This window comes from Sorex fumeus, unplaced genomic scaffold, assembly GCF_029834395.1.
Source record: "Sorex fumeus unplaced genomic scaffold, SorFum_2.1 ptg000129l, whole genome shotgun sequence".
NCBI lineage: Eukaryota > Metazoa > Chordata > Mammalia > Eulipotyphla > Soricidae > Sorex > Sorex fumeus.
In genome coordinates, this window is record NW_026606186.1 from 5,721,831 (window position 1) to 5,745,404 (window position 23,574).

The 23,574-nt window shown below is 46.3% G+C and overlaps 1 protein-coding gene across 2 annotated transcripts in view; it reads left to right on the forward strand.

The window, feature by feature from the left end:
• The first annotated feature begins 4,789 nt into the window (after positions 1 to 4,789).
• The window catches only part of NR6A1 (nuclear receptor subfamily 6 group A member 1), a 201,108-nt gene continuing 182,323 nt past the window's right edge, over positions 4,790 to 23,574 (forward strand). For both annotated transcript variants that reach the window (XM_056138654.1, XM_056138655.1), the window contains exon 1: positions 4,790 to 5,059. In XM_056138654.1, coding sequence (XP_055994629.1) covers positions 4,960 to 5,059 — 100 coding nt within the window. In that variant the 5' untranslated portion in view covers positions 4,790 to 4,959. The remainder of the gene's footprint in view (positions 5,060 to 23,574) is intronic.

Below are 23,574 nucleotides of genomic sequence, written 5' to 3' on the forward strand. Positions count from 1 at the left end.
GCGGGAATAGTGCGTGCCAGGCGGCCAGCCCTCAGGCGCAGCAGCCCCTCTCATCTTCTCCCCATCATCCCTCCCATCGACCCCCAGGGGCGCCCCTCCTCCCCCAACCCCCTCACTCCGGTTAGCACCGAGCCAACAAAAATCAAGGAGCCCTCTGGGGTGCCCTTCTCAGGTTGCCGCCAGGGTTTGCAGGAATGTCTGTTTGTTGGGGTCTTGGGAACGACCGTAGTGGAACCCGAGCTGGGAGAGCCCGAGGGTGCCCCCTTCTCAGACCTGGCCTTTCCTGCTTTCTAGTCCATCACATTTTTGGCAGAACCAAGGATTGAACCCACATCCCGACCCTTCCTCCTCTCATCTGAGCACAAGATGGGGTGCAGACCCCTTCTTCTTCCCTCTCCACTCTCCTCCAATTCAGGAAGCCGCCAAATTCCTCTTTGTGCCCCAGTGTCGCAGCCTCCCCTCCCTCCCCCTCCCTCCGCCCAAGCACGCCCCTCTTAGGCACTCAGTCTTCATGCGACAGATGACTTCTGGGCTCCCTTTCTGGTTGGTGTGTTTGTGTGGCACATGCCCTTTCCTCGTGGAAGAGGACTGGGGCACCTCATTTTACAGGCACATCCTGTGACTTTCCCCAAGCGCAGGGTGGTTCCTGGCCCTAATCTCACATTACCCCAGGGGCTGGATCTGCTGTCTGCATCCAAATTCTGAAACTCCAGGGGTGAGAACCAGCAATCTCTTGTAATGACGTTTCCAGGGCTTTAGGCTTTGGGAACTGGTGGAGTTCATGCCCCCCCCATCTCCCAGAGGAATTCAGGAATGATGTGCAATAGGTGTTTAATACAAATTAGTTTCGTCCCCAAGCAGCGCTCCTCCCAGGGGATGCGTGAAGGCCAGGACCACAGGCATGTCAAATGAGAATGTGGTGGCTGTATTCTCGTGGGTAGACTGTGAGGGAACACAGGAAGTTGGGAGAGTGTTGAGGGCTTTCACAGAAACCTGTTTTGCGTTCTGTGAATTGGTCAAGTGTGTTCTATCAAGTCAAAGAATAGACAAAATGTTCTTAAGCTATACGGAACCTGGAGGAGGGTGTGTGTGTGTGTGTGTGTGTCCCTGTCCATTTCCCACATTTATCTCCAGGCAGCAGTAGCCACGAAAGGCTGTGGTTACCAGAGAACACTGCCCCCTGCTGGCTACTTCCTGTCCAGAGCAATGGTCTCTGTGATGCTGCCTCTGCCCTAAGCCATAGTGGCCATGTAGGTTCCAAGGTCTGGCCAGCCGGGAGCCTTTGTGCATGTCATTCCTCCTACCTGAACCGCCTGAATCACTGATTCACTCTTACCCGGTCTTCCCATTTTGTTCTGACGTTCCTCATCTCAGGAAGTCTCTCCGGCTCATCATCCCAGGCGAAATGAGTCAGGAGCCAGAGACCTGTACATGCGTTTTTGGGTGTAATTGGCCTCTGCCTGCAGCTACAGGTTTGGGTGGCTGGTTTGCCTAATGTCTGTCCCCCAGCATGGCGCACAGCCCTTGTAACGGGGTTTGGTCTGCCTGGTTCCTCCCTGTCTCCCTGTTTTTGGTCTCAGGGTTCCCCTACAGAGACCTTCTCCCTCCTTTCCTTTCCAGTTCTTTTTTTTTTTGGGGGGGGGGTCACACCTAGCAATGCTCAGAGATTACTTCTGGCTCTGCACTCAGGAATGACTCCTGGCGGTGCTCAGGGGACCATATGGGATGTTGGGAATCGAACCCAGGTCTGCTGCGTGCAAGGCAAACACCCTCCTACCCGCTGTAGGAGGCTCCAGCCCCTCCAGCTCTTCTAATAAGGTATGAAAGTCTCTTTTTACCTGTCCTTCCCAGTCTGTTTACTCATTTGCAAATTGGGAGAAAATACCGACTTCTCAGAATTAGGGGGGGACAAAGGAAGGCAAAAGCCCTTTAGCAGTTGTCCCAGGACCCAATATGCTTCTGGCTCAGTCTCAATAAAGAGCAATTTCTCTTCTCTTCCTTTGTTTTTGGGCCACACCCAGAGTGCTTAAGAGTTACTCCTGGCTCTGTTTGGAGATCATTCCTGGCGGTGTTTGGGAAACCATATGGAGTGTTCAGGATTAAATCTGGATTAGCCATGTTCAAGGCAAATGCCCTATTTGCTGTACTCTCTCCAGCCCCTCACTTCTCTCACTTTTGTGCTAACTGACTCTTACCAATACAATTTCAGATGAGAAGAAATGGGTTCATGAGCACTATTAGGAGAATAAAGAAAACAGGTCCCGTTTGTTTTTTTTTCCTGGTCATGTCTGAAACAGTGAGTTTGCAGGCATCACTGTATATCGTTCTTATAACAATCCTATGAGGGAGCAACTGTCATCACTGCCAGAAAACCAGGTTTTGAGCGTCAGGCCTGGGGTTAACGTGACTTAAAGACAGCTATTAATAGGAAAGTGAGGTGTGTCTTAATTTTCCACATCTTTGGCAGTGAATTCAGGCCGTGGCCTCAGCAGGGCTTATCATGAAAGTCAGAAGATCAAGGAAGGCCTGTGGAGGAGCTGAAATCTGCCAGGTGAGAGAGGGAGGAAGTCCTTGGCTGATGTGTGACACAAGGCTTCTAGGCTTCTGCCCATCTTGAGGGTCAACTGAGACTTTTTTTTCCCCGTTTGTTCTTGGGCCACAGTAGGCAGTACTCAGGGGTTACTCCTGTGGCGGGGTGGGGGGGGGCAGAGCTGGCGATGCTCAGAGGTTTCTCCTGACTCTGCACTCAGACATTACTCCTGGCGATGCTTGGGGACCTTATGGGATGTTGAAGATTGAACCCAGGTTGGCTGCGTGCAAAGCAAATGCTCTACCGGCTGTACTATTGCTCCCATTGGGACTCGTCATTCACAGAAACCCCAACGTTGTCAGGAGGTTTCAGTGGGGCCTCTCTCTCTCTCTTTTTTTCCTTTTCATGGTTTTTGAATCACATCTGGCCAAGTCAGGGCTTACTCCTGGAAGTGCATGGGGTGCAGGGGATCAAACCCAGGTTGGCCATGTGTAAGGCAAGCGCCTTCCCTGCTATACTATTGCTCTGTCAGTGGGGCCTCTGAGCCTGACTGGATCTCCAGGGCAGAGGAAGTCCAATGAAGAATGAGGAATCTGAGCCTTATAAAGGTCACTAGACAGAATTTGGACCCCAGAGCTTGGGGACCTAGGTCGCTGTCTCCTCTCTCTTCACCTAAGTTAACTCTCTGCTCTGTGGGTTGGGGAAAGGGAATGCGTGAACACAGAGGGGATGGAGATCCTGGGAGAGAGTAAGTCCCTGGGAAGATGCCTGAGTAGGATAGTGAGCAAGGAGCAGGGCACGGGAATGGGCTGTGTGAAGCCAGGAGTCCCAGGTTCAGATTCTCGGCACTGTTTGACATTCAGCCCAGTACTGAAGTCACCTCCCAGAGGCCTGTGTGGCTTAGCCAACACAGTGTGAAAGCAACCTTCCCTCCCACCAACCTCCCAACAGGGGCAGACCCCTGATGAAGGATGCAGGAGAGGTTATGCCAATGTTGGCAAGAATACATTGTTGCAGATGAACTATCCTGCAAGTGCAGGGAAGCGTTGCAACGCTTGGGCGTAGCAGGTGAGGCAGGGAATGTGATGAGCAATGTGGCCTGGGTCAGCTCACACAGGGATGCGAATGCATAGGATGAGGGCTTGGAAAAAATTAAGCAAGGAATAACACGGGCCATCTAACGGGCTAGCGAGGCGGGGAATGGATAACCAGAGAGGGCAGCGGCGGCCCCATCACTAAAGAAACGGCCGGCAAAGCACTCGTGTATCCTTGTTCTTTGTCTCCGGGCAGCCAGGTAGGGCTTAACCCTAGGAAGGAGCCGCGAGGGACCCGACCCCCCGAGGGTGGCCGGGGACCGAGGCTGCGGCCACCCCAGAGACTGGTGGCCGCGCGCCACCTGGTGGCCGCAGATGGGCGCAGTCGGGACCAGCAGGGACCTTGCCCTAAGAGCGTGGCTTTGGCTCCGGGTAAACTGAGGCGGGGGAGACGGGGAGAGCGGGAGTGGGAAGTTGGGGGAGGCGGCGCTGGGCCTTGCAATTGGCTCCCGCTGCTCTTCCCACCCGCTTTTGCAGAAAGACGAGCTGCGGCGAAGCGAAGCCGACCGCGGCTCGGGGAAGAGACCCCGGCCCCCGGTGGGCGTCCCGAGCCCGGGCGTGCCCGAGCCCGAGCCAATTTCCTTTGAAACAAGGCAGAGCATCCTCAATGGCTGGAAGCGCCGAGCGCCGGCCCATTCTTCATTCCGGCAGGGCCGGAATGAAAGAGAAGGAAGAGAAACCGTGGTCTTTCCCGCCCACCCGGAGGTAAAAAGCCTTTAAAGAATAGCCCGGAAAGCGGAGTTTTATAGATTCCATTTGCATACGAACGCAGTCACCTCGCGGGGAACTCCGGTCCTTTAATCTCGGGTCCAATTTGCGGCCGCGCCGCGGCGGCCGGCCCCGGGGAGTGCCCGGAGCTCCGCCCCGCGGGCCCGCCCCGGGGCCGGGCTTGGCCGCACGTGCTCGCCCGGCGCCCCCGCGGCCCGCCTCCGAGGGCGGCGCCGGCCCCCGCCGCCCCGCACGGGCCGGGCCCGCCGCCGCGCCCCGCGAGCGACCCTCCCCCCGCGGCGCCCGCGGTCCCGGCCGGCGCCCCGCTCCGGCCCGCGGCCGCCCCGGGGCGCGCCTCCCCGCCTCCCGCGCGGACTACAACTCCCGGCGTGCCCCGCGCGGCCGTGCGCCGCGCCGCCGCGTGACGTCGGGGGAGGGAGCTGGCCAGTGCTGAGGGGGCGCGGCGCGGAGGGGCGCGGAGCCGGCGGCTCGGGGCCCAGAGAGCGCGGCGGCCGGGAGCCCGCCGGCCCCTGACAGCCCCCTCCCCCCGGCGGGCGACGACGACGACGACGAGGACGCCGCTCATGGCGGAGCGGCGAGCCCAGCGCGGGCCCTGAGCGCCGCCGCATGGAGCGGGACGAGCGGCCGCCCAGCGGAGGGGGAGGCGGCGGGGGCTCGGCGGGGTTCCTGGAGCCCCCCGCCGCGCTCCCCCCGCCGCCGCGCAACGGTGGGTGAGGGGCGTGCGGCGCCGGGGCCCTCCCGCTCCCCTCCGCGCGCTTGCACGGCCGGGCCCCCCTCCCCACTGCCCCCCGGCGCGGACCTCCGCCCGACCCCGCGCCGCGCCGACCCTCGCGCCCCGGCTCCCGGGTCCCCCTCGGCGCGGACCCTCCCCCTGCGGCCCGGGTCCCCGGCCCCGACCTCCGTTTCCCCCCTCCCCCCCGCGGCCGGGCCTCCCCTCCCCCCGGCCCCCTCGGCTCGGACCCCTCTCCCCTCCCCGGTCTCCTCCGCGCGGGCCCTCCCTCCCCCCCCCCCGGGTCCCCTCCGCGTGGGACCCCCCCCCCCGCGTTTCTGGTCCCGGGTGCGGCGGGTCCCGCTGCCCGGCGCCCCCACCCCCACCCCTGGGGTCCCCTCCGCGGGGTCTCTTCCCCAAAGGTTTTCGGCGCCGGGCACTCCCGTCCCCTCCCCCCGTCCCCTGCGCGCTGCCCCGCGCGGGTCCCTTCTGCCCCTGCCGACCTGACGCCGCACCCCAAGGCCCCCCCCACCCCTCCGCAGCCCCCGGGCCCGGGGTCCCCGGCTCGGCACTTTGGCCGGGACCTCCAGCACCCGGTGGCCCTCGGCTGCAGCCCGTGGCCCCGGCTCCGCGGGCTCCGCGGGCTCCGCGCGCTCCGGCCGGCCCGGGTCTTTTGGGGACACCTGCCTCTGGCGCCCGCGCCCGCCCCGGCCCCACCTCGCCCCCCGCAGCCCCCTGGGCCACCGCGGGGTCGGGGCCCCGGGAATTCCTCACCTGGCCCGGCCCTGCCCTGCCCTCGCGGCCGCCCCGGGGTCCCCCAGGTTCCCGGGCTCGCCCTCGCTGGTGGTGGTGGTGTGGGGGGGACCCGCCTCGCCCTCCCCCCCTCGCTCCTTCTCCCCGCGGGGTGTTTTATTTGTATCTGTTTGATATTTTCCCCCCTCGGTGTTTGCAGCGGAATGTTTTTATTGGTAACGTGTAAGGAGCTTTTGTGAGGTCGTAAAAGGTGAACTTTTGAACTTGGAAAGCGCCCTGGAGCAATTAGTGCAGGCGATAGCCCCGGGAGGCCTGCATTACAAAGGGTGCTCGTCCCGGCCGGCAAACGCTCCGGCGGCAAACCCGATTTATTTATTTATTTGCCCTGCCTTCCACCTTTCACGTCTCCTCGTTTCCGAATAAAGGACGGGCTCGGGGGAGCCGCGCGCCCCCTCCCCTCGCTGCGCCATAAACGCGCAATTCTCCGAAAGATGCAGGACCGAGCAGTTTCTAACAAGTACCAGATTTCAAACTGCAGGCAGACACCCGGCACAGTTAGGAGGCACTAAAAATTAATTGCTCCAGCGAGAAGTTTCCCTATCAGGACAGTGACCTGGCAGGTGTGAGGGAGGAAACCTGGAGATAGGGCCACGGAGGGGCCGGGCCTGCCGCGGGAGCCCGGCGCTGCGGAAGGGGAGGCCTGGGGGGTGGGTCTGCGAGTTTCTGCGTTTATTAACTGATCAGACCTTTGTTGAGGATTGATCTGGTGTGGGTATTTTTTTTTTTTTTAACCAGTTAAGGGAGAGTAAGGGAGAAGTCATGTTGAGAAGAGAGCCTGGTTAACTTGATGTTACTGACCAGATAGATGTCCTTGTCCTTTTAAATGTATTTTAATTTAAATAATTTTTTTAAAAAGATGTCGGTGATATGCGGTATCTAGGTGGTTGGCCGTCTCAGGGGATGTCTTTGGAGACTAATTTCTGAATGTGAACATGTTTGAGATCAATAAAATTCCGTGTCACAAAGGAGGAGGCTAGAATCCAGTTAGGATAGGAGACAGTACCACAGGAACAAAGGATTTCTTTAGTAAGCCTTTGACTTTTTAAGCTTGTTAAGTGGAGGTTTGCTATTAACGTGTGCATGCTGTCAATTCTGATCTAAAATTCATCACGACTTTTTTTTCCTTTCCCCCAAACCAACAGCAGATCTTTCTTACAACTCACATTAATGTGTTTTCATAGTGCCTTTCTGTGTGTTGAATACTTCCTGTACCCACCTGTGCATAACACTTCAGATGATGGGTTTTCCTCTAGGATTTTCAGTTTTACTTGAGAATTATGTTCTAAGGAAGTCTGAGAACTGCATTTGGGATTAATTATTCATTAGTACATTTTAAGGAACTCAATGGTAATTTTAACTCCTAATCAAATTTCCCAGTTATAGTCTCATTTCCTCAATTGATCAGAACCATTTAAAAGATGTTATTGAGCAATCCATTGATGCTTACATGGCTCTAATATTTTACATGGTTCCAATTTAGTGCTACCAGTTTTTTGGGTTTAAAAAAAAATGGGGTTTTTCACAGTGTGATGGATATAAAAGGAAAAGATTAGATTGTTGTGAGATGTTTAATTTTTTAGTGCGAAGCAAGCATTGTGTACTGTTTTATATTCGTTATCTCTGTAATTGATCACAGAAAATGTGCCAAAATTTAAAAAATCATTGAAGTAGTATGTACATTTCTTTAATACCTACTAATGTTTTTTTTTTTTTCCAAAAGTAAATGAAATTGCTTGAGTTCTAAGCAGGGAAAATGAATTCTCTTGACTTTTTATCCTAGCAACTGATTGCTATTTTGTATGAAGTAATTGCAATAGAAACGCTCTCTAGATAGGAGGTCTTTTGGTTTGTGTCATGAAGAAATAAACTGAAGGGGGAATTTAAGAAACGTTTTCCTTCTGGAACTGCCATTGATCTGAATTTACAGTCCTTTAAATGGTTTTTTATTATTCTACTGGAATAGGGTTGCTAGTCTTTTGATGCACCATCATCCTTCCAGGAATTCTTTGCTGACTGTGCTAGGTAGTTTTGGTTGTTGCTTGTAGATTTTCATAACAAACATAAGCTCACTTAGTCAAAATAGTGGTTTACTATGCTTTGGGGTTTCAAAGGAAAACAAAAGATTTGAGGTGAATATGGCTGAATATGGCATTGATTCATTTTTTTAAGACAAAGAGAAAATTGACAGATTTTCAAGTAAAGAAAGATTACAACCCATAAGCAGTAGTTAAAAGCATATCTTTTAGTACTTAAAGTGAAATTACACTTTTAGAGGCAATAGGGCAAAGTTAACCTTATAACATGATGCCTTTTTATTTTGCAATGACCATTCCAATCAAGTGTTTGTCCCATAAAATACATTAGCAAGTATTTTTCATGGCAATTTAACTTTTTCATTTATGACTTTAAAAAGTTAATTCTGAGTCACCGCAGCGTTTTCTGCTTCCATTTTTTAAAAAGCATACTATAAAAGTATTCTTTAGTACAAACAACTCCCAGGTTTTTAAAGTAGGTTCTGAGACTGACCTCCAGAGAACACTGAAAGCCAACAATGAACAGATTCAGTGGTGATTTTGAGCAGCCTGAGTATATAGCCACATTTTCTATCTCAGATTTTCCATTCACAAAGTATTTTCTGAGCACGAATCAAAATATGATTATGGATATGCTTGCTAGTCTTAGATAATTCTGAATTTTCTAGCACAGAGAGGTGCATTTTTGTGCGTGTGCTCGCAAGCACACGTTTGTGAAAGGCGAATTAGATGGGAAGGAGAGAAGCTGATGGGGAAAAATGCGGGTAACAGCTTAAAATATGCTCAGATCATGTATTTTCAAATTTTACTCATTACTTTATTCTCAATTTCCTTTTGGGATTAGGAAGGGAAAAACAGAAAATAAACTTTAGCGTAAAATAACTAATTTTACTTTAGTGGAGTTTGGAAAGTAGAATTGCCAACTGCTACTATGATACTGGCAAAGTGTTTGTTCTACAAGTTGGCTTTAAGTTGCTAATAATGTTAACAACAAGTTTGGGGTCTGTGGTTGAGTAGTTTCATTCTGTGTTAAGACATCACTATTTTTATAATTAGGTGGATATTTGTTGATTTGTGTTGAATAAATTTTTCTGTGTCAATAATGAATTGTGTTCAGAGGGACAGAAGTTGAGTCAGACAAAAATTGTAAGTTCTGACTCAACAAAGTTCGCATTTCTGTAAAGAATCAAAGTGTCCTTGACACAGTTTTGAACAGAAGGTAGCTATTGAATATGCCCATACAAGTTGTAATTTAATATACCCAATTCTTGGTAATTTAGAGTATTGTAGAACCAAGTTGTTAAAAGTAAATCTGCTGTTTGAGACTTTTCTATGTTAAGGTTAACTTTTTCCTGGCTGAGGTAATAAGAGTTTGTGGATGTCTTGAATTGGTAGAGTTCCAAAAATGCTAGAATTATTAAAAGTTGCCAAAGAATACTGTGCAAGTAATTCTTTTTGGGGAGGGAGAGTGCCAGTGTTAAGTACCCTGTTACACGTGAGGCTTCAGGTTCAGCTGAATTTAATCTTAAATAGAAAAAAATAAAATAACTCTAACTTTGATAGCCAGAATTCCTAGACCCAAGCCCTGTTTTCTGTTTATTGCCTGTTTTCGAGTGTGACTTGTCTTAACAAATAAGATAAGGCTGTTAGACCGCAAATAATGGGAAATTAGCAGAAAACTGCTGGGATGTTAGCTTGCCTTCAGTGTGGCTTAGAAATAACTGTTGAGTAAAGCATGAAAAAAATAAAATGAAAAAAATAAAAGTGCAAAGAATAAAATATTTGCAACTTAATTTTTTTTTCTTTCTCTCTTTACTGTTATTAAACTGCATCCTGTGGAGAACACCTCAGGAAAACAATTTTTTTATTTGTTTCAATTATTTAAATAAGATTTTAGTATGTAACTTGGTAATTCTAATTAACAGTGATTTAGTTGGAGGAGCAGATAAGAATTTCCTCTACTGACTGCTGGGGAGCTGAATTGCTTTTTTCCCCACCCCCAACTGCCCCAAATCTTTTGATCCCTAAGCTACAGTGGTTGTCATTTGAGAAAGCAAACAAGGAAAATAAGTTAGGAAACTGCTTACTTGGGGCCTTCATTTGCATTTTGAAATTTTTGTTCTTTAAAAGGATGGAATTATTTTTTTAATTATGTGAGTAATTATGGGGACGTGAAAAATTTATCTTGAAGTGAACTGACCAAGCTCGCATATAAGTAGAAAATTCCTAAAGGTTCATTTCTTCCTTTAACATTTTTGAATTGTTTTTGTTACTAACAGTTTTAATATTGCAGATTAGATTATTTTAACATACATTCAGAGGAGGCATTCGGATGTTTTTATATTTCCTTTAAGGGTGTGTGTTGGGGGGAAAGATGTTAACCTTTATGCAAGGAAAATTCTTGTTCCAGGTAGTTTGTAGTTTGACCATCAACATTATATGTTAAGTTCAAACAAAAAGTCACAATCTTAGGTCATACAAACTGTGGTTCTTTGTATTCAGAATTATCTTACAAAGTGTCTTCAAATGCTGAAAGTGTTTTGATCCTAATTACAAACCCCGTACCCTTCAATTTGTTTATGCCAGAGAAGCTATTCAAGCATAAACCACAGATGGCAGTAGTAGCATATTTTTTTTTTCTGTGGACGGATTCTTGCCTTTAAGTTGGTGTCAGGTCTACTGGCACTGTTGATAAGTCAGCTGGCAGGTGTAATGTTTCCAAAACCAATTCCCCAGGCAGCAACGTGTAATGTATTTGGGAAACAAATCCGGGCATTTGATTTGAAGATAGGCTCTGTGGGTGGTTTGAACCAAAATAGTGACTTTGCTGTATTGTCAAAGGAAGTGCAAGATTATAAAAGCAAATTTAGTAATAGTGATGAAAGAATTATTTAATAAGCTATAGCGTACTAGAACTTTAGAGGTGGTATTAGCAAGGATATCTAAGATGATTTGCTTAAACAGTTGTTTGCATTGGAGACAGTTTGTAGGTAAAAATATACTCAGCAACATGATTAAAAGAGAAATACTCCCTGAATTAAATTCTTCATATGGAAGAAGTAGCGTCTTGAAATTTAGATTGATTTATAAAAGCATTTCAGAGGTCTGTGTGGATTTTGTTCATTGTTACAGTATCAAAATTTTGGTTTTATCATTTTCCCCCTTTCCAAAAATACTGATTTAAAAAAGACATACTTGATTCAATCAGTTTTTTAAAACTTGCTGTGACTTTTGTTGTTGTTCTTGTTTTTGGGCTACACACACACTTGGTGATTCCTGAGCCTTTGGGACCACATGGCTACCAGATATTGAATGAGGTTGGCAGCATGGCAAGTAGCCCACCCTACCCACCATAGTACCTTTTTGACTTTAGTTTAGTTTTTCTTTTAACATAAAAGAAAAAAGAATGACACTTTTGAAGACCTGCACAGTCAGTCTTTGTCCTGCTTCCTCACCTCTTTCTTACCTTTTGAAATTGATGTGATTAATGAAGTAATAATCTGTTGAGTTGCATTGTTTTCCTTTATCTTATCATTTGTTGATTGTTATTGAATTGTTTCAGATGTATTATATCCTGGCTTTTTCCTTAAATTCGTTACTTTAGTATCTAGACCAGTGGTTCAGCAGTCTGGGGGAGGTCCCTGAGACCCTTTCTGAAAGTTCTTGAGATCATAACTATTTCTTTGTGTGTGTGTGGGGGGGGGGGGACGGGGGGCATGGCCATGCATTCTTTACGTCCCGCACTTGTTTTTATTTATATCTTGTTTCCCCTTCTCTTTTATTGATGTTGTAGCTCTGGGGGTTGAGCACATGTTTAGTTGTGTTTGCACACTAGAGTGTGACGCCCGGGGGCAGCACTCTTTTCCTTGTGGGGGTTTGGCATGTAATCACTAGGACTTACACTTTAGTTATGCTCCCTTCCTGGGGTAGGGGGATTGTACCTGCAGCTGTAAGTGCTGGTGGTCCAGAGCTGTTAGACTTAAACAGCAGCGTTTTCAGGATCTTGCTGGGTCATGGAAAGCACCTGAATTTGCAGGTGCTTTAACCACAGAGCCATCTCCCAGCTTCCTTGTGCAATTTATTTGGTTTTGGGGCCACACCCAGTGGTGCTCAGGGCCTACTCCTGGCTCTGCTTAGGACTCACTCCTGACAGCGTGGGGTACCATATGCAGCACCAGGGATCCAGCCATGGTTAGCTGCATGCAAAGCAGGCACCTTATGTCATTTCTCTGGCTCCTGCACTCACTCACACACACACACACACACACACACACACACACACACACACCCAAAAGCAGTTAAGAATGTGTTTGATGCATCCTGGGTTAGTGAGTGTGCAAGTTCCACAGATTGGTGCAGGCACCACAACTAAGTGTGTGTTCAAGCCCTGGTCAGCAACACTGCTAGGAGAGGGAGAGAGAGGGAGAGGGGAGGGAAGGAGAAGGAGAAAGGAGAGAGACGAGAGAGACCCCAGTCATAATAACAACATCAGTATTAATGGAGGGGAAAGAAGGAAAGAATGATTTCCCTCAGTGTCCAGGGATGAAACTAGCACAGGGCTTGAGCACATGCTTCACATGCATGAGGCCTGAGTTTGTTCCCGGGCACTAAAAACAAGGAAACTACAACAAAAATAATGACATTGATGTAGTAAAAGTGATTACTTCGTTGAGCTTTTGAGTACATGAGTTTTATTTTTTTGTGAGGAAATGGCAGATCTGCATAGAATTTCTGCTGCATATCAAAATAGTTTGGTTGGTTGTTGGATTGTGGGTCACACAGGGATCACCCTCTGTAGCATTTTGGGGAACCATGTGGTGCAGGGGATGAAACCTGGGCGTCTGCATGTAAAGCTTCCACTCAGCCTGGTGAACTCTCTCTTTGGCCCAAATAGTTGTTCAAGGAAAAGTGCTTCTGCAGTTATGTCCCAGCTGAACTAATACTTTTTTTTTTTAAATGGAACATCAGCTTTGCTTAAAAGAACAGTTGCTCTCCCCCCCAAAAAAATCCTAGTTTTGAAAAATTTTCTGCCAAGAATTACTCCTGTTGGGGGCCATAGTGTTAGTATAGTGGGTAGGGTGCTTTCCTTGCATGTGACTGACCTGGGTTTAGTCCCAAAATACCCCATTTGGTCCCCTGACCCCCATCAGGAGTAAGCCCTGAGCACTGCTGGGTGTGGTCCAAAAACAAAAAAACGAAAAAGAGAATTGCTCCTATTTGCTATCAGTACACTAGTTATAGGGGCTTTTTCCTTATCTACAAAAGCTGTGATTTTGTCAATGTCATCTTGCAGTTTGGCCTGCCCTTTAACCTACTTTTCACTAAGGAAAGTGGTAATAAAATCTCTATAGTAAAGTATCTCCTCTCCTCTTCTAAGAATACCCTCACCTAGTGTAAGTAACATTTTAGTGTAAGTCAATTAAGAGTTGTTAAAGAGAAAGGGATTTACTTCTTAGGGTACTTACTGGGTAGAAGTCACTCTGAACTAAGCTTGATGATAGAAGAAATGTCACATAACAATGTGAATAACAGTAGAAGTTACTGAATTAGAATTTAAAATGAAGTTTGTGTGATGAAAGAACAGTGAGTTATTTGGGTTTCTTTTCTGTGAGCTCTAATTATCTTGCGGAGTTCTTTGGGGGTTGCAGGCATAGTTGAAAGAAAATACAAGTCTTTCCTGTTTCAGATTATAATATTTTGGTACCAGTGATTGAACCTGGCCACTCCATATATATTAAACATGTTCCTTACCACTGAGCTAAAAAATGTTCAGATTTTATTTCAAGTCTCAGATAGAAATCTTTAAGTACTTTCTTGTCAGTTAAGTTTCTTTAGTTACTGAACTTAGTAATTGAGGTAGATTTTCTTTACCTTTTTCATATTCTAGCTGTACTTTTGAAATCTAAACTTCCAGGAAGCTTACATTCTCAAACCTTTTCAATCCTGCTTCCAAAATACTTACTTAGCATAAGAAACCACCTGGGGAAAACCCCCTGATACCTACTGAAAAGGCTTTGTTTTTTTAAGAAGTGTCAGCCAGTTTCAGCTAGGGAAGAAAGATTTTGGTGAGATGGTGTGAGAGGAAGAGCAGAAATTCTGGAGTGTGATAGAATTTAGATCACATGTGACTGTCACTTGACATTTCTGAACTTTTATGTTGTGATTTAAAATAACAGCAGCTAATATTTATATAGTGCCTTACTTGATAATGTCCCAAGCTCTCTTTATCCCCAGAACCCTATGTGGTAGGATATTCTTTTATTTCTGTTTTCTAGTTGCGAAAACTGAGGCTCACAGATAAAGCCTCAAGTTTTAGTTCGGAGTAGAGCTGTTTTTTTTTTCTAAATTTAATATCTCCTTCCTCCATACTCTCCACACTATATTATGTCCCCCCCCTCTTCTTTGGCATGCCTGGGGGCCACACCGGCAGTACTACCGCTCTTAGTACTACAGGTTCTGCTCTCAGGGCTCACTGCTCGAGGGACTTGGGGACCAGCAGGGTGCTGCGGATTGAACCCAGGTTAGCACAAGTGCTCTCTCCCCTGTACCATTGCTCTACCATCGCTTCTCCTCCCCTCCCCCCATACTGTGTTTCTGAAATTGGCTGTAGTGTTGTTAGGATTAGAGACAGTTTGTAAAGTGCCAAGGATAGTGTTGTCCCGTAGTAGAACTTGTGAAAGTAGACTGATTATAGTTACTGAGGCCTAGAACTCAGCTCCTTATGGTTTAGTTACAAAGACCCACTCAGTGTTGCCAGTCACTTTTTTCTTTTACTCTGTTTATTTTTAAATATTATTTATTTTGACTTTCTTGGCCACATCCAGTGATGTTCGGTTTGGTGGTGCTTGGGGGACGCTATGGAGTGCTGGGAATAGAATCCAGGTGGGCCCCATGCCGGCTTATGTTACTTTAAATAAGCTTAGCATTAAATAAATTTTAAGAATCAGTGACAATTATGGTGACTCTTTGGAGTGCAAAGGAAAGATGGGCTTTGCAGGACAGGGAGATCATCTTTATCTTACTGTATCCTTGGCACTAAACAGAAAGAAATTGGTGTTTTCAGGCTGCAGAGATAGTACAATGGGGGAGGTTGCTTACCTTACAGCCGACCTGGGGTTGCTCCCAGTACCACATACTGTCCCCCTTGTCCCTCCAGGAGTGATCCCTGAGCACAGATTTAGGAGTATGTCCTGGACACAACTGATTGTGTACAAAAAGGCAAAAAAAAAAATCAATTGGTGTTCCATGATTGTAGGATGAGTAGATGAATGAAAGAATAATCTTAGGAATCTTTCTTCTATATATCATAGATAGCCCTTTGAGTCTGAATCCTTGGTTGACAGTTGGAAAAAGTCTACAGAATTTAAAGCAAGGAAGTATGTTTTTAAGTTACTTGTGAATATTGGGCCAGTATTTAAGTCAAGTGTGTGTTGATGCGAAGTCCAAGATTTGATGTTGGTTTCCTGGAACTGGAATATAGTTTCCATATGAAAATGTGGTTTTGCTTGTAATGTGAATAGATAAACCAGGTTAAAACAGAATAACTTGTTTGCTTCATTGCATTGGGGGAAAACAGCTAAGGAAGAGATGTCTTTCTCCTTAGTACCTTTTAAAATTTTGTTGCTCAAAGGCTGACTGTATGAAAGAGAAAACCAATCAGAAAGTTGATATGACCCACTGAAAGTGAAATTGTGAGGACCAGTTTTTCAAAGCTTGTAAAACAGAAAAAGAGATTTATTTATTATTTTGGTTTTGCTACTGGGCAGTACCTGGGGTTACTCAGGGCTGACTTCTGGAAGTATGCTCAGGGATCAATCCGGGTGGTCCTCAACCGTATGGGGTGCTGAGGATTAAACCCTCGACTGCCACATGCAGGCAAATGCCCTACCTGTTTGTACTCTCTCTCTGGCTCTGAGAAAGTGATTTTTTTTTTTAATTTTGCAAATAGGTGGTGAGAAAAATGTGGGGAAATGGGGGTAACAGATTATGGTAGCAATGTGCTTAGGAAAGAATTTCAGGGAGAAGACAGCCACATCATTTGAGGAGTGGTGAGGTCCAGGTACCAGTTGATGGACCTGAGTCTTCCCTGAATCCTGATTCCAGCTGGGTTGTTTTTTTTTTTTTTTTTTTTGGATCCACCTAGCGATTCCCAGGGGTTACTCCTGGCGATGCTCAGGGGACCATATGGGATGCTGGGAATCGAACCCGGGTCGGCCGCATGAAAGGCAAACGCCCTAACCGGTGTACTATTGCTCCAGCCCCCCCCAGTTCTGTTTTAAAGACATGTCTTAAGCTGGAGAGAGAGTGCAGAGGCTAAGGCACTTGCCTTGCACTTGGCCGACCCCTTTCAGTCTCTTGCACCACACACGGTACCAGAGTAATCTCTGAGCCCAGAGCCAGGAATAAGCTGTGTCCTGCAGGTTGTGCCCCACACCAGCACACACAAAAGAAAAGAAAAGAAAAGAAAAAAGTATGTTTCTGTGGGCAGTCTACAAAATGAAGGATCTCGGGACCAGAGAGGTAGCACAGGGGTGAAAGTTTCTAACAATTCTAGGAATAATCCCTGAACCTCACGGGATGTGGCTACCCTTCCCCTCCAAACGATAATTCCTGAAAGACTTTTCCAGCTGTATAGATGAATTGGGAAAAAGAGTTTGGGAAATTTGGGAAAGGCCTTCCTACAGCAGGTAGCTGTGGTATTCGTTCACAACCATGATTTATTCTCCGGGTTGTTTTGTTTTTTAGTTTTGGGGGTCACACCTGCCGGTGCTGTGAAACTGTGCCGTGCTCAGTGCTCTGGGGCTCCTCCATGTTTGCTTGGGGGTTGTTCCCAGAAGTGCTTGGAGGGACGGGGGGTGCTGAGGTTTGAACCAGGCCTCTTGCATGCAAAGCATATGTTTAGTAGTCCTTTGAGCTCTCTCTCCCGCCCTTTGCTTTTAATTTCTTCATACTATTCAGTTATGTCCCCGGGAACATTTTGGGGCCACACTCGCATGCTCAGCACTTACTCCTGGCTGTGCACTCAGCAGTCACTCCTCATGGTGCTCAGGAAATTGTATGGGATGCTGGGGATCAAACCTAGGTCTGCTACGTGCAAGGCAAGTGTCCTACCCGCTGCACTATCATTGCAGCCCAAACCCTAGGAACGTATTTATATTTATTCTGTTTCCTTGTTTGGATTTTAGAGCAGTTGGTTGCTTGAAAGTCTGTAGGATCAGATTCAAAGAGAGGGCTCAGCTGAGGATATACTTTGCGAATGGACGGCCTGGGTTGAGCCACTGACACCCCATGGTCCCTGGAGCAACACCAGGAGAACCCCAAGTACAGAGCATGGAGTAGATCCTGGGCACCAACATATGTACCTCTGCTCCCTCCCGATATTTTTTTTTAGGATCAGCTAATTTACGTGAATTTATCTGGATTCCTACATATAGGAATATTTATAGTTCTGGGTCAGAGTGATAGTACAGTACATAGGGCCTTGCACATGGCCCATATGGGTTCAATACCTGGCATCCCATATGGTCCACCAAGCCTGTTGGAAGTGTACCCTGAACTCATTCATAACCAGGAGTAAGTCCTGAGCACCGCTAGGCTTGATCCAAAAGCCAGAAGGAAAAAAAAGAAATATTTATAGTGGTGAAATTAGTTTTTGTTTTTTTTTTTCTTTGTAACTTTTCTTCCCACATATGAATTTTCCATGTCACAACTTATTCGTTTTTTTTGTCGAGCAGGATTTTATTGAATAAAATTTACTTAGATGTGAGAAGAGAAAAAGAGAGGGGTGTGTGTTCAAGGGAGAATGCTAGCTTGAAAGAGGAAGCTACAACTTGGTTTTTGTCAGGATAATTTCATTCACTGAGTCAAACTCATTTAAGTTTTCCCTGAATTTCGGTAAAGGTTATTTTATCAGCAAAAAAATCATTTAGCATTGAGAAATCCTTGAAAATTAAATTTTCTCTCTTTTTTTTGAGAATGTGGATTCATTAAGGAAAATTAGAAAACCTTAAATGCCGCTGGTGTATTAAAAAAAGGACCCAGCAGGAAAGGGGCAGCAGTGCTTGGGGGAAGGGCGAAGAGTGTGTGTGGCGGTGGGGCGGGGAGGGGTGCGCAGAGAAAGGGAGCTGCAGTTAGAATATTCATCAATCATTTTACTGGCACCAGGAAACCAATCAGCCTTTTAGAAGAGAGAATTTAATCAATCACCTAATGTGGGAAATTACAATTGCTTTTCTACAGAAATAGATTCTTTTGCTGACAGATCAAATCTGAAATGTACTGATCCGAATTCAGAGTTAACTGATGTCACCTTTGTCAAGCAGTTACCTTTAAGATGAAGAAGAAATCCATTTAACACTCGGAAGACAAAAGTTTTTATATACTGGGAGTCTTTTCAAAATATTCCACAGTGAATTTACTTCTCATAAAGTGCCTGCTAATAAACAGTTATTGAGTATGTATTGACAATAGGCAGCACTTGAAATAGTATATAGTTTATTCTCCTAAACAGTAAATAGTTTATTCTCCTAAACTAGATTTAGGATCTGATTCAGTGGGACTCTTGATGCGGAGAACACCCGTGAGTATTTCCAAAGCCTTGTTTTGAAAGCGATTTTGGAACATTGTCCCAGGGACATTTCCTGGGGAACACAGTTGGAGGTACTTGCATATAAATAAAAGCAGGAGGAATCTCCACGTATCTCTCATTCAGACTTTCAGCTCAGATGGGAGCTCTGAGCGTTGTTTGCATTGCTTTTGTGTCCCCCAGGCTCTTAGGTGTGAGCAGCCTGGGGACCTAATGCTCTCCAAATGAGAAAAGCATGATCACTGAAGAAAACTCTGAAAGTGAAGGAAATGGTCGGTAATCTTGCCCTCAAGTAGGGGGGCTCTGCATTTCCTTTCTTTGTTTCTGTTTTTCTCTTTGGGCCACCTGGTCTAGCTCAGTGGCTAACTCCAGGTGCCTTGCTCAGGGGATGCTCCCTTTGTGCTGGGAAGGGAACCTGGGCCTCCTGCATGTGAAGCACGTTCTTGCAGCCGGGGAACTGTCTCCCCAGCGCTGTTCAAAACTTTAATAGCTATGTGGTGGTCTATTTTATTTCCAGTCGGGCATTTAGTTTTTATTGTCTCACTGTTTTAACAATATTGTACAAGTGAGCTGGTGCTTTGCTTTATTTTGGAGAAATACTGTTTCAGAAGTGTTATCTATCTTAAGAGAGTTTCACCAACAACCTGTTTGATTTTTTTTGTTGTTGTTGTTTGTTTGTTCGTTTGTTTTGGGGCCATATCTGGTGACACTCACAGGCTGCTCCTAGCTCTGCACTTGGGAATCACTCCTGGCGATTCTCAGGGAACTATTTGGGATTCTGGGACCCTAGCCATTGTACCATCTCTCTGGCCCCTAAATATGTTTTACTTCTTGCCACACCTGGCAAGCTCAGGGACTAATCCCTAAACAGTGCTTGGGGTTGCCCTTGGCAGTGCTGGGGGACCTTGTTTGCAGTGGATCAAACTGGACCTTAGGCATGCGAAGCATGTTGCCCAGCTGGTTGTGCTATTTCCCTAACCCCAAAGAAAAGGGTTTTTGTTTTTGGTCATATCCAGTGCTCAGGCCTTTACTCCTGTTTCTGTGCTCAGGGATTATTCTAAGTAGAGCTTGGGGAACTGTATATACGCAGTGCTAGGAGTCAGACTGGGGTTGGCCCCAGGGAAAGCAAACACCTTCACACCTGTATACTCTCTTCAGGCTCCAAAGATATACTTACATCTGGGGCAATCAAAAGTACCATTCTTACCTTCCCTGCAGTCTCAGAAGGAGACAGAGGGAGAGAGGGGGAAAGGGAGAGGGCCTGCATTTTGTGTTTGGGATTCTCTTACTGAAAGATGTTTTCCCAGCTTAACATAAAAGATACTTTTTTTGTTTTGATTTTTTTGGGTCACACCCAGTGGTGCTCAGGGCTTACTCCTGACTCTGCACTCAGAGGGTCACTCCTGGTGGGGTCCAAATGAGGTAGGTGCTGGGGATTGAACCCGGGTCTGCCGTGTGCGAGGCAAGCAACGTTCCTTCCAACTATACTATCTCTTTGCCCCTGATTTTTTAATCTTGTAAACTAATGAATAAAAATAAACAACTTAGGGGGCTGGAGATACTTTACAATGGGGAAGTTGCTTACTTTGGCGTGGGTTCAATCCCCAGCACCCCATATGGTCTCCTGAGACCCCCAGGAGTGATCCCTGCACGTGAGTCAGAAGTATGAGCTGAACACAGCTGTGGCTGAGGAATTAACAAAGAAGTAACTCTCTAGGGCTGGAGATAGAGCACAGAGGCAGAACACCTGCCTTGCATATGTGAAATTCTGGGTTTGAACCTGGCACCATAAAACAGACAGAAAAATAGAATTCAGGCTTTAGAGATTATGGGTCTCACTTACAATTTACATTTGAGACCCTCCCTGGGTTTGATCCCTGCCTCTGTAAAAGTAAACAGTTAAAGTTGTACAGGAGTGGAAACCTTGTTAGAAAAAGTTTTAGATCATACTCAGGCAAGGTAAAAGTGAAAATACTAATATTTATTTGGGGCCGGTTGTTGGTCTACACCTGGCTGTGCTCAGGGATCACTCCTGGGGCGTGCTCTGGAGACCGCATGTAATTTTGGGGATTGCACTTCAGTCAGCAGCATGAGAGGCTAATTGCCTCTATTATATCTTGGCCCACTTTGTGTGATTTTATTTTGGAGAATGCTGGGAGCAAAAGATGTAGTGTCAGCACGCAGAGGATACTAGAAAATAAGTGAGGTTGTGTGTGAAGAGCCTAGAGTGCAGCTATGTTAACTTTTGGAAAGCTATTTTAACATTTCACAGTACCTTTTTCTGTTAGTAAGGTTAACTCCATCTACTTCCTAGTGAAACCAGTTCACTGAGACCAAGTTATTGAAACTAGTTTAACAAATGTCTGGTTTATCCAACATTCAGTCCAGTGAAAATTAACTTGCTAAATCTGATTTGTAGAATTTACAGAATTTTTTCTTTCTTGCTACCCTGTTTTTTCCCCCTTTTCTTTTCTGCCTTTTACTGTCCCCTTTTTTTCCTCTGTCCTCTGTAGCCCGTCTGGGCTGTGTCTTCCCACCAGTGGTCTTTTCTCTGCCCTCTTTCCAACTGCCGCAGAGGAGCGCTGAGATGCAGACAGCTTGAACCTTCTGCTAGTCTGTCAGCAATAGTGTTTCTGGTCAGGCCACATGGAGGATTGAAACCAGGCATATTTCCACCACATCCCCAGTGCTGTCCTGGCCATTTTTGTTTGGTGAAAATTTAAGAGCTTATTGAATGGCCCGTTAACACATTGATGCAGGCCTTGTAATTTGTGTTAATTAAACCACATTCAAGTATGAGCCACCAGTGGTATGCACCAGCATTAGTTATTGATATGAGTTTATTATAAACTTCAGATATTTAAAGACGTGTGTGTATATGTGTGTGGGGGGTGGGCAAGATCTGACTGAACCTTAAATGAGAGGGAAGAGAGGAGGAAGTATGTGTTCAAGTGAAAACATAGGTTTGAAGAGCAAGCCAGTTAAAACACACTTTTCCCCCCCTTTTTTTAGAGAATTGGCTATTTGGTGATAATGGTTATTTGGAACTTGGAACTCTTTATAGGTATATTGGAGGAAGATAGGTAATATTAGTAAAGTGCCTATGACTGTATAGTGTTTGGGCTGACTCGGCTAGTGCTGTTCAATTGGTGCTATGTCTTCCTCCTTTAATTTATGTTTTTTTGAACCATAACTAATATTGCTCAGGAACTTCTTGCAAGGTGCATGGAGGTTGTTCCCAGCATGCTAGCACCATGTGATGGTGGAGTTTAAACCTGAGCTTTCTGTGTGTAAGATATGCACTCCAACCCACTGAGAGGCTTAGTTCCCTCAGTTGGTTTTCTAATAGGAAACTCAGAATGGCCTTCCCTTTTGGACTTTTCGCAGCTGTGGACTCTTAATTGGTCAGTAGCAAGTGATGGAGTGATCAGGGTTAGTTTTTGGATCACATAGTGACTTGCTCTCCCATTATAGTGTTGTTTCTGCCTACATGAGATACCTTTTTTTTTTTTTCAGCTTGGATCTGTTACGAAATGACCCAGTGTTCATTGGCATATCCTTTAGGGTCTGACTTCCCAGTGATTTAAGGCAACTATCACTTTTCTGAAGCACTTCATTCTCAGTCATTTGTAACTAGAATTATGAGCCTTAGCAGAGTGGACTGCGGCTTTATTAGGGTAAAAAGAAAGACAGGGTCCCTGGAGGTCCTTCATGGGAAGTACCACAACCTGCTCAAATGTTGCTGCCTCTAAAACACAGGAAGTATGGCCAGGCACCCTCCATCCAAAGCCTCTCAGGGAGTTTCTAAAAGGGCATGCTGGTAATGTCCTCTTAAGGGAAGAGAGCAAATGGTTATTGAGTACTCACTCTGTGTCAGGGCACTGCACTGCACTGAAGTAATGTAATTCTCGCCACAGACTTTCTTAGATGTTGATATTCCCATATTACAGAAGCATTAACTGAGGCTTAGAGTTGGAAATAACAAATAACATCACCCTGCTGACCACTACTCCACTGAATCAGTAATCTGTAAACTTTGGTTTCTTACTCCCTCCCTTCTTTCTCTTGGCCACACCCAGTGGTGCTTAGAGATTGTTGGATGTTGGGGTCACCTTGAGTGTGCTCCAGGCATGATGTGATGTTGAGGTTTGAACTTGGGCCTCCTGAGTGATAAGTTGTCTCTTGGGCTTGCTCTTGGGCTCCCAAACTGTAGTATTTCTTGTATTGTCATGAGTTTTGTCATTTCCTAAGATGTTATTTAATACACATGTGTGTATGTATATATATATTTCGGTTTTGGTTTTGGGTCACCTGGTTGTGCTCAGGACTATTACTGGCACAGTGCTCGGAGTCACTCCTGGTGGTGTTCAGGATAGAACTTGGGCTTCCTGCATGCAAAGCATATACTTCGGCCATCAGTCCAGATCCCCCATATTTTTTTTCTGTATTCTCTCCCTCTGGCCCTATGTCTTTTTCATCTTTTTGTTGTTGTTTATTTTTGGGCTACACCTGGCTGTGCTCAGGTCTTTCTCCTGGCTCTGTGCTCCAGCATCAGCCCTGGTGGTGCTTGGGACCATATTGGTGCTGGGGAATGAACCCGTGTCGTCTGCATTCAAGGCAAGTTCCTTATACCCTTGTGCTTCCCCCTCCACCCCTGCCCAGGACCCCTTCCCCTTGCCCTCTACTATCATTCTGTGAGCACCAAGCTTGGAGTTCCTGAGTACTACCAGGTGTAAGGAAAAAAGGGAGAAGACAAATAGGAATTTAAAATTTCTGTTTTTTTTTTTTTAATCTGGCCCAGAGATACAGTACACATAGACATATTGCACATAGCTGACCTGGCTTCGATCCTTGGCACCCCATAAGATCTCAGCTCACTGGAAGTGATCACTGAGCACAGAGCTAGTAGGTCCTGAGAACCACCTGGTGTGCCCCTCAGCACAAAAACAAAACAACAAAAAGATCTCTGCATTGTTCATAGGACCTCATAATGCAAGAGATGCAAGCTCTTTGAGCTGTCTCCCTGGCCTTAAACTGAGTTTTTCATTTTATTTTTAAATTTTTGTGCAGTGTGCTCCTGG